At 32.9% G+C, this 11,365-nt stretch overlaps 1 protein-coding gene across 5 annotated transcripts in view; it reads right to left on the bottom strand.

Annotated features, from left to right (window-relative positions):
* Positions 1–11,365, bottom strand: part of LOC108911937 (homeobox protein homothorax) — a 420,456-nt gene that overhangs the window by 291,102 nt on the left and 117,989 nt on the right. For all 5 annotated transcript variants that reach the window (XM_018717012.2, XM_018717015.2, XM_018717016.2 and 2 more), the window contains one exon: positions 10,271–10,321. In XM_018717012.2, the coding sequence (XP_018572528.1) occupies positions 10,271–10,321 (51 nt within the window). The remainder of the gene's footprint in view (positions 1–10,270; positions 10,322–11,365) is intronic.

Below are 11,365 nucleotides of genomic sequence, written 5' to 3'. Positions count from 1 at the left end.
CTTATGTAGGTGAAATTGTATTTTGTTTTATACAATTTTCAAAAAATAAAGACATGATTATTATTTATTATTATTATTATATGTTTGAAAATTTATAAAATTACAGCAAGCCAGCAAACCCTCTGATCGATCCATCAACAGTTTCCGAAAACTTCAATCATGTAATCGCTGCCTTTTTATCCTGTAGGTACTTAATTTGTATATTGTAATGTTAAACTTCGAACCAAACACAAAAAGACTAAAAGTCCACAACGTTAGAGGAGCATGGCTTTCTTTTAAAAGGTCTCAAGTTAAACAGAGCATCTGTTACATGTCAGATTACAGAATTGGTTGTCTGTCAAGTTAAGTGTGAAGAGTGGAAAGCCTACCGAGATTGCCTGTTGCGAATTATTCGCGGGAACTTTAAATTTATTGACTGTAAATCAACGTTATTGACGAATTAGCCGACTAAAGCATATTTATTATGGAGGAAACTACATGAATGGTCAGCCATTAAACGTTTATTGTTTCACGGTCGGTATTTTAGCGATAACGCATTAGGTATAGAAATTGCCGCGAAATAGTCAAAAAATTTGCTCAGTCCGGTTTTTCTCATTAGTTAACACTTTGCACAAATACCTATTTGTAAATTGTACGTACATTAAGAGTAGACATTTTTACAATTACGTTTAGAACTTTAATTAGGTACTTGTTGGAGTAATGATATGGAACAATATGTATATTATGAGGAACTTTCTTTCTTTCTTTCTTTCTTTCTTCTGTTTGCTTCAATATATTACGCCTACCAACACAAATACATTTTGGACATACATTCAAATATATTCTGTGATTCAGAGTCGTGTAACTAATAAGTATATCACACATAACAGTGGTTGTATTTTAATCTTTGCGTTAATGTGTCTAGCATCAAATTGAGGAAGATCGTTGCCTTGGATGGACGCTTCTTTACAGATCTCTTAAGTTTGATTTTCTTTATTTCAACACAGCCACCAGAAAATATATTGATACTTCAAGAGCCGTACGATGACAGCACAGAACTCCGCCCAAGACCATTATGCCATATGTTAAATGAGACTAGAAAATAATAAATTGTTTCCAGCTTCTTAATATAGGCGCAGGAATCCGAGAAAACATTTAAATTTGCATAAAACACATCTACACTTTTTAATTATGTATTTAATATGCACATTCTTTTTTAGATACTATCGGTGATTATCTAAATATTTTTGTTTTAGATAGAATCCAGCGATTAACGTATGTTTACGACGGATTCTGAATTCTGAATGAAGGAAATATTTGTTGGATACCGTCTGTGAGAATAAAAATGTAAGTAATTAGTGTTTTTTCGTCAATAATAAGTCGTATGTTACTAAAGCTGGCTATACACGTAGCGTTATGTGTGTAGTTACGTTAAAGTGAACAGCTTATTATAAATACAGAGTGAAAAATGCTTACAATTTACATGTAAACATGTATTAGGAAATGCATTGTTTTCGAGATCCAGACTGCTGAATTTGAAAAAAAATGATTTGTTTTAAATTATAAAAAAACCGAAGCAATTTCATTAAAATTTGACAGGGGGCTAGTAAGTTTTGCTTCAATTTTTTCTCTTCAAAAACTATTTCGAATTTGACTTACTATTATAGTAAAATACTAAAACCTTTATAAAAATACGTATATACAGGGTGTTAATTAAGTATGTAATGTATGTAATTCAACAGACAATTATTTGAGTAATTTTAAGACAAAAAGTTCATATAAACATTGGTCCGCAGATGCTTCGTTTTCAAGATACAGGGTGTTAAAATTTTGTAAAAAAATTGCTATTTCATTTCTTAAATACTCTTTACCCAATTTTCTTGTAATTTGGCAGTGTTATTTGCACTTTATGTTATTTAGATGTTACATTTTATTAATAAAAAATTATAAAAATGATAATTTCCAAAAGAAATTTTTCCCCATGTTTCTTGTGTGGTCCAGGGATATGCAAATAAGTGGATTTTATTTTTTTTCCGCAAAAATTAATCTATGAAAAACATTCAAGACACAAAAAAGTTATATTTTTAGTTGTTTAATTCAAAAAATATATAAAAATTACAAAAGTCAGTGGCGTACATTTTTTTGTCAAAAATATTCGTTAAGGTACCGCTCGGGACGCTACCGGACTTAATAAATCTAATCAAGTTAAGGTTAATTTAGTCCCTTAACACTACAAATAACACTGCCAAATTACAACAAAATTGGGTAAAGGTTATTTAAAGTATTTACGAAATAGCAATTTTTTATATGAACTTTTTGTCTTAAAATCACTCAAATAATCGTCTGTTGAATTTATTGTACATACATAATTAACACCCCGTATTTGCTTGAACTGAGAAAAATGATGCATTATATCTAGGTAGGTAATTATTGGTAAAATTGTCAAAATATTGTTATTTTTAAAATAAAAATAATTATTGTTCAAGTACTCATACTACCCATGAACGAAGTCAAATACCTACCTATAACTTATGCGGCTTTCTTCAGTTATTTGCAGCTTGGATAAACCACTTATTTTCACTAATTTCTAAATATGTTATTTATTTGTGGCATGATTTTCAGTTTTTTCGTTATTTATTAGGTATTATACCATCAGTGAAAAATTAAACCTTTACACCAGAAGATTATTCTTTTGGCACAGAAATACAGGAATACTTTAAAAAATTGCTGACGTTTCGACTGATTTTAAAAACTTTTTTTTTCAGTACGTGATGTATAAGAGATATTTTCTTCTATTTTGTATTTGTCTACTTTTTTCAGTGACAGATTTTCGGTTAAGCTAAGTTATTTTCGTAAAAATAACCCCTGACTGATCTTTTTAATTCCACTAATTCTTAAAAATTTTTTATAAGTAGCAAAATACCTTATAAATAAAGAAAAAAATATACATATTTATAGGAACCGTTTTTGTTAACTCCTGATTTACTATCTGCTGTTAAGGTTTGGCCAAGCATATTAATTACACCCAGTATAACAATTATTTTTATAAAATTTTATAGGCACGATTTTTTACGATGGGAATTTTTGAAAATACAATATCAATTCTATATTTTGAAAGGTACATAACACAGACTAACAAAATTTAACTTTTTTTGGAAGCAGAAACTTGAATATATATTTTCGAAGAATTTAGGTGCGCTGAATCCGAATCTGGCAGCAGAATTGCTCTATCACGTCGGGTTTTTGAGATATCCTAACCTAAAAGAGCAAAAAACACTGTTTTTCGTCATATTTGAGGTTATGTAGTAATGCCATCTATTCTTTTTCAAAATACTAATACATTGAATCTAAAAGTACAAGGCTCCTTCCTTCGAATGCCGTTGAGTTTGCTCAAATATCTTTTTTTTTTTCGTTGAGATATGACATGTTGAAATTTTTAAGTTCACCAGTTTCTCAGTTTCTTAATATGCGAAAATCTACTAAGGATCCCTTAGACATCAAGCAGTTGATTGCAATTAAGAAATTTCATACACATACGGTTTGTGGGTTTGGAGTTGATGGGCTTGGGGTATGTAAGCTTAGAGTTTGTAGGTTCGGGTTTTGTGGGATTGAGGTTTGTGGGTTTAGGGTTTTGGAGTTTGAGTTTGGGTTGGTATGTATTGAAGGTTTCTGAGTATGAAGTTTCTGAACTGATCACCTGTTTAACGTCTAAGGGATCCTTAGTAGATTTTTCCATATTAAGAAACTGATAAGCTTAGAAATTTCAACATGTGATATATCAACGAAAAAAAAAAGATATTTGAGCAAACTCAACCGCATTCGAAAGAGGGAGCCTTATACTTTTAAATTAAGTGTTTTTTTTTAAGAATAGATGGCATTACTACATAACCCTAAAGATGACGAAAAACCGTGTTTTCTGCACTTTTAGGTTAGGATATCTCAAAAACCTGACGTGAAAGAGCACGTGCGGCCAGATTCGGATTCAGCGCATCAAAATCCTTCGGGAATGCATATTAGTGTGTCTGCTTCTTGACCCTTGTTGACTTGTGTAATTTTTTAATTACTAGAATTTAAAAACTTACTGTTTCCTCAAATAATAATAATAAGTTTGGAGGTATTTTTATGGCACTACTCAATGATTTCCTTCCACTCAACTTTGGTCGGTTTGTAATATTCCACCAATCACGAAATTGTTGTTAATTATACGCAGTTACTCTTGCTGAACGTACAAAAACCAATTTTTAGTAGATTTAGTGAAAAAGTGCTAATAATAGTAGATACTAGTAGTTCCAAATTAACATTCCACAGTAGTGAGCTATTTTATAATTAGTAGAAACGTACGGAATACGTTCTCCGTAATTACGTAACCCCAGACACCATCAGATAGTTCAGTGGGAGCGCTCAGCTAGATACTTGGTATAGACACACGATAATACGCCTCACATAATTAACCCGGTTCAAAGGATCCAAAACTCGTATGGTGGGTCTCGGAATTTTTCATAATGGTATTTCGTATTAATTATTCCTAACGATTTTATCTCCAGTTCTTTCTCGGGTTCCATTAGAGCCGTTGTTTAGATTTACTCTTTTGATTCACCGTTGCCAGCGAGGAAGTGCAAAGAGAAAATCAACCTCCGTCGCCGGGGCACTTTATGGCGGACTTTTGCCATTTATGGTCCTTGCTACTACTCTCCGAATTTCACAGTGCGAATCGTTGCCGTGTCCGGCACGTAAACGCTAATTCGGGGGACCACCCGTGAGCCGCGTCGGGTCGTAGGTCAAACAAAACCCGCCGATAACGCCCTTCGTTCGGAGACTGTCGCGCTCGCGCTGTCGTTAAAATCGGTTTTGTTACCTTAACAACCTCGTATATTACCGCGGGGTCCTACTGAGACTATAACAAAACGTTCCTCGATGGTACATTAGCACCGTGGGCTCGTAAAAATGATTTTGTGTTAGCGCATTTTACAAACAACCCGTTGGAAAAAAAAGCGTTATAAGTTGCTGGTGTCTCTTTTTGTACTGCCTGCTGGTGCACGAACTAAAAATAAATAAGATTTCATCAAAAATACAATAGTACATAGAAATGAATTTTGTAATATGTATATAGTATTTATTTGTGTTATTTTCATTAAAAATGGTCTAAAAAATTCAATGCTTATTTGTCCTGTCCTCAATTCAAGAACATTGTAGCAATAATATTTGCGAAGCTGCTTGAGAACCCAGGGAAAAAAATGAGTACCTGAAGTAGGTACTCAACTAAACATAACTCATTATTAATTAGCTTTGGAGTAGGTATTATTTTTGTAGTGAAAACAGAGTTAATATTTTCGTACTCCATTTCTGTCTTTGAAATTAAAAAAGCTATATATACTAATGGGAAAACCCTTATTTACTTATCAAAATCAGTTTTGTGACACCAAGGTCCCCCCTATACAATTTTCAAGAGTTTTCGATATCTTTTTAGTTAAATAAGAAGTTTACAGTTCTGCATTAGAGCTTGATCACACTCATTTTATCCGCTAGACACGCAGATCAAGAAGAGAGTCCACAATAGGAGTGACAAAGACAGGATACCTTAATGGCATGGCAGATACGTCACAGAATTGTAGTTATTGATAATTAAGTGAAGCTAATTGTCCGTACGATATTTTTCGAGATAGAATTCGAAGAAAATAATAAGTCAATAAAGTTCCTGCCTGGAAATTTTCCGTCAATGTCTTTCTACCTCGGGTGTCGAATGCGGTTAATTCCAAGAAATTGACGCAGGGGTCTTCTCGGAATTCTATTTCAAATATCGTACAGACTGTACAATTCTTATTTTCTCTTAAGGAAAACAAATAAATAATAGTTTTAAGTGTCTTAGTGTAGAAGTAAGACAGAAAAGAATGTCTATATAATTCGTGCCTTGAAATTTTCCGTCAATGTCTTTCCACTTCGTGTTTCGAATGCGGTTAAGTGACGTAGGGGTCTTGGAATTCTATCTTAAATATCGTACAGACTGTAAAATTCTTATTTTCTCTTTCTTAAGGGAAATAATTAAAATTGCTGTAAGTGACATAGAAGGAAGACATTTGAAGTAACACAAGTGAATAAAAATATTCCCATTAGGATCCCCAAAATCTGCAAAATTACAGTAGGAAGCATGAAAATATTGGTTCCAATTAATATCCATTCTAAATTAATAATAAAAAGTAATTTAAAACTTGAGGAAAAATTGACAAAAACTTGCAACACGCTATACGAAATAGCAGAAAAAAATAGGCAACGTGTTTTTTCTGAGTGGCCATAAAAGAATGTGAATTCTCTAAATATGGTCCAGGAATTCTGACTTCAAAAGTGTGTTGGTTTCCAGTGGCATATACCCAAAATAAATAAAATTTGCATAAATAATTCAAAAGGTATAACAAGAATAAATGTATTAAATCCTGTATATCCACTTTTGACCCAGGACGGACTTCTTTTCTCCTAACCATTTCAAAAACGAATATGACCATTCAACAACATTTACCGAGGTGCATATCTAAAATAGTCGAAGTTTTTAATAGATGCTATTTTTACTAATGATCGTAAAGCATCAACTACTTCACATTTTAGTAATCTCACTATCCGCGTCATTCTACAGTAACATGTACATTTCTGCCTCTGATCTGTAGCTTCGCATCGATCAATTTATTCGATACGTATGTATCTAGCGGCACCCTAATGCGTGCCCTGTCGGCCAGATGGCTTGAGGGACGTCGACCTTCGTCGTTTGTGCGTGTGTCAGTGAGGTTGACGTTTTGCTTGGTGGAGTGTATACCAAGTGTTTTTATGGCAGTCAGTAACACTGTGTATTATTGCACCTTTTTTTTGCATAATATATAATTACTGTTTATTTATTTGATTGTCGCCATAGTTTCCGATGTCGTTATCAACCAGTCTGCTTATTATGATCTGACAAATATGGCATGCCGCCACATACCCCTTTTGCACTATAATTTATTGCCCGTCGCAAAGGTCGTTTTGACAATAAAGGCAACTAATTAGAAATATCCTAAAGTCTTATCCTCTTTTTTAATCAACTTCACTTTTTCAATACTTTATACTTTAGAAACCCAGTATATAAGTACGTTTCAGGAATATTTTTGTAAAATGGTATCCGGTTTGAAGGACCAAATACTTTGTAGAAAGCATCAATTGATAAATCGTTGAAAACAGCATCATTTCTTTCTTTAAGAAACTCAGTCATGAATTTTTTATTAGCAAGTACATTAAATAAAGTGGATCCTCGTTTTTCACTAAAAATATTAATATTGATAAAATGCTTACAATGCGAAAAACTCGCTCTTGAAAAGCAACGCGCAGAATTAATTAACTTATATTTCAACTCATCAATAATTTAAATAGAATTGTGACCGATCTGCAATTCAATCAATAACCGAGAGAAAATAGCGTCTCAATCGAGGAAAAAACTCTAGTAGATGTAATGGGACCGCCACAGACTTATTTATTTTGCTTTAATTTCCTAGGGGTTTATTTATGTTGCTAGACAGGGAGGATATTAAATAAACGGATTCGTCAAACCTAACTACAAAGAAACTCTTATGCGTCTAGCGCAGATGGTGGACGGCCTCATCTTTTTTTAGATTTTTAAGCCGTTCAACGGGATCCAAGACTTGGTATTGTGGCGAGGTAAAAACTGCGACCGATGGATGTCCTTGTACCATAAACCGTCCGCTGGAGGATATGTGGTCCGGTGTAAACAAACCAAGTCGAATATCGAGGGTGGCCTTACAACAGAACTTAACAGCGCCAGCAAATCAAAGCGTGCTTGACGTCGAATCCATGACGGAAATTTATCGGTACTTAACAGTTCGGTAACCAAGTAGTGAAAGTGTGGGACGGAGCTGTTATTTCAATAAATCGAGAAGAGGCGGGTAATTCGATTTTAAATATGACGTCATAATGGACAGTCGATAAAATCACATAATCGTTTGCATGGGACGTACTGGAAAATCAACATTTATTCGCAATTATTTTACAAGACATTCCAGAAAGGTTGAGAAACCGCTCGGTCACAGACTCATCTGATCAAAATAAGACAATTTAAACAAACCGACTGACTGAGCTATAAGTCTTCTGAGATATATGGCTTCATCTGTATGTGGGACAGCGAAATATTTTTTATTGTTTATAGAAAACTGTTTTTGGTAGAGTCTTCTTATTTCGTACTTTTTATTTTTAAAGCAATGATTCCGCTATTACGAGAAGGAAATAATGGGATGCGACGGTATCCTTGGAATTTTAGTAGATAATTTCGTACAAAAAAAAACATGATTTTTTATGTATATCTCCTTCAAATATGAAAACAGATCCTTGCAGAAGTTTTATACGCGACAAAAAATCTTTAAACGTTGATTTGTAGGCACTAGAAAATGTGTTTTAGATAATCATAGGGATATGAATTAAATTATGATGTATAATTAATATAATTAATAATAATTACATTAAATAAACAAAAATATGTACCAAATAAGAAGTATTTGGCTAATACAGCTTTTAGAGAATTGTTAAAAATTATCGTTTCATGTTATCACATTCGAATAAAAGTTAAATCATCTTAATTTGCCAAAATGTTTAATATTTACCGCATCTGGTTACACTCATCAGCATTTCCCTAATAAATAATATGTTTTTCAAAAACTGATTTGCAACCAAGATTAACTGAAATGTAATGGTATACCATTCAGTTGGTTGCGGCTATATTTTTTTCATAATCAATTGATAATACAAGCGTTTCCTTATTTTTCGCAAAATTTTCATTTTTCTTAAAGTTACACTGTGAAGTTTGAAGAATGGAATGTTCAGATCAATTTAAAATTGAAGTGAAGTATAATTCCAGAAAATGCAGAAGTATTACAAAAAATATAGAAAACTCTGTATCTAGCAATTGATTATGAAAAAATATTATGTGCAACTATTTCGAGATCTCAGAATATGGATGCTATTTTAATTTTAGTTATCTATATAAGTCTACACGCAAAAAAGAAATTCTTAAATCAAGAATGGTATATTTATATATACGCAAATAAACATATAATACACCACAATTAAGACTGTGTTGTGTAAATATAATTTCTTCTCTTAAATGAACGTTTTCTTGATGGAAGAAATTCTACTTCGTTTAAGATTGTGGTGTAGAAATCACCATCCAAAAAAAATGGTAGGGGTTCCACACTTATTTATCAAAATATGACCACTTTAATTTACGCCAACAATCACTGATACCCTTTGATTTAGCAAGACTATAAAAAAATTAAAAATATTTACTTTGTCACCTCATATCTTAATCTTGCATTTTATTACAATTAAAGTGGGTAAATTCTACAAATGCTTAATATAGTACGTTATAACGGATCTAGAGATATATTCGATTATGAGTATTTTATGTTTTGCCAACGAAACATTTTTTAACTGTAAGTTTATTCTTTCAGCATACCGGAAACGAAAATAGCCATCATTTTCTATTTCTTATAAAAATAATTGTTAAATATCTCTTTTCGTAAAACTTTATAGCACACTAAAAAGCAGAATAAACTTGTGATTTCAGTGATTCAGTTTGAGCGATTTTGATGTAGCAATGTTGAACTCTATTTTGAATAAAAATATAAACGATACATTTTGATTGGTCAGATCAAGACCTGCTTTATACTTTTTTAATAACAGTTAATATATCTTTTAGGGACAACATTTCATCAAAGAATGTTCGTAGTTAAAATTTAGTGGAGCCAATTGTAACACTTATCTTTTGTTAAAAAATGTGGGGGATATAGTAAAATTTTTACACTCGAACATAAAAAAGTTAAATACCGCACCAGTATTTTGTTGTCCTGACTTGACTAGAATATCAACGTATCCTTTTCAAAATATTTTAGTTTTTGTCAAAGTCTCAGTGAATCTTTTTATCCATTTGGAACATTTTTTTCTACTATAGGGGATCAATCCAAGAAAAATTTCATCTTTATAAAATTAGTGACGCTAGAATAATAGATACGATACATAGCAATAACTATAATTTAGTTATAATAATTCCATGCTGCTATTTGCCTGGTATGTTTATGCAGACGATTAAATGCAAATAGATTTTGAAAAATCATTTGGAAGATTGCGGATTCGGTTGCATGCCATTCGCTTGTTACGGCGCGCTTTTTATCGAAAATAATGTTGGCTTGATTAGACCTTCGTGATACAACTTAATATTTACGCACGACTATTTCTACTATAAAGAAGGAAAGGAGTGAATACTTACTAAGGAGTCTACTTCTGGATCTGCTATGTAATAAGGTTTTTCTTGTCGTATCTGTAACAAAACAATAAAGACAAATTAGAATATTGAACAGTAGTTATTTAGCGATTAAGGGGAATAGCTCGGAGAGGCTGGGACGTCTTTTGTACCCTATTATTTAACGGCAGTTCACTTATGATAAAAAAAATGAGGGAGCCCGATCGAAATGCCTCGATAAAGGTGGATCTCTGTAAGATGTAATTACACGGAGGTTCAGACCGCCCCTAATCCACGTGCCTCGGCTGCTTTTTATCCAGTTTTTATTATAATTATAGCTATTTTCTTGGAAACGGGCGGTCGTTTTTATTTAGGTGTGAGTCGGACGAAATTTAAGTGACGATCAGGCGGCCATGACGACAACTTAATAGCAATAGAGACCCTATGTAATTTCTGTTGTCGCCCCGATTATACCTATCGGCTAACCGGTGGCTCAGCACAATGACACACACACAAGCACGCCGCGGCAGCATTTACGGCAACGCGATCGTTTCGATTCTAATTGCACGTCTTTTAAACTACAAATTACCTCGGACCTCCCGAATTTCGGGCCTCGAGTTGGGGGCCAATTACGTAACCGCAATAATTCAGAACTTTAGAGCATTTTAGATAAGTCTTTTACGGTGTTTTGATATTAATGCGAATAATTATAGATTTATTTTAAGCATAAAAGTCCAAGGGCCTAAAGCTACCGATTTGTCAAATACAGTTTGCAGATATTTATTTTTTTTTGTATTCGGGCTAACGTTTTAGCTAATAATACTTCAAAGAACTAGTGGCAGAGATACGGGAAAACAGTGGACTAATAACTCCTCATGCAATTCCTAATGGTAATCCTTTGGGTGTTTTTAAGAAAGAAATAATTTCCATTGTACTCGAAAAACCAGACCAGATTTTATGTATTTATTTATTCCTGATCATCGGGGTAAAATCTAGTTAGAGGGAAGGGAATAAATTACAAAGCAAATATATCAAGTTTTGCACAACTGAAGAACAAATTGAAGAGTAGTGTAGGAAAAAAAACCGCAGAGTTTTGAAATTATAAGTGTTTCTGTATTACAT

This window comes from Anoplophora glabripennis, unplaced genomic scaffold (assembly GCF_000390285.2).
Source record: "Anoplophora glabripennis isolate ALB-LARVAE unplaced genomic scaffold, Agla_2.0 scaffold405, whole genome shotgun sequence".
Lineage (NCBI taxonomy): Eukaryota > Metazoa > Arthropoda > Insecta > Coleoptera > Cerambycidae > Anoplophora > Anoplophora glabripennis.
This window is presented reverse-complemented; position numbering and strand designations above follow the sequence as displayed.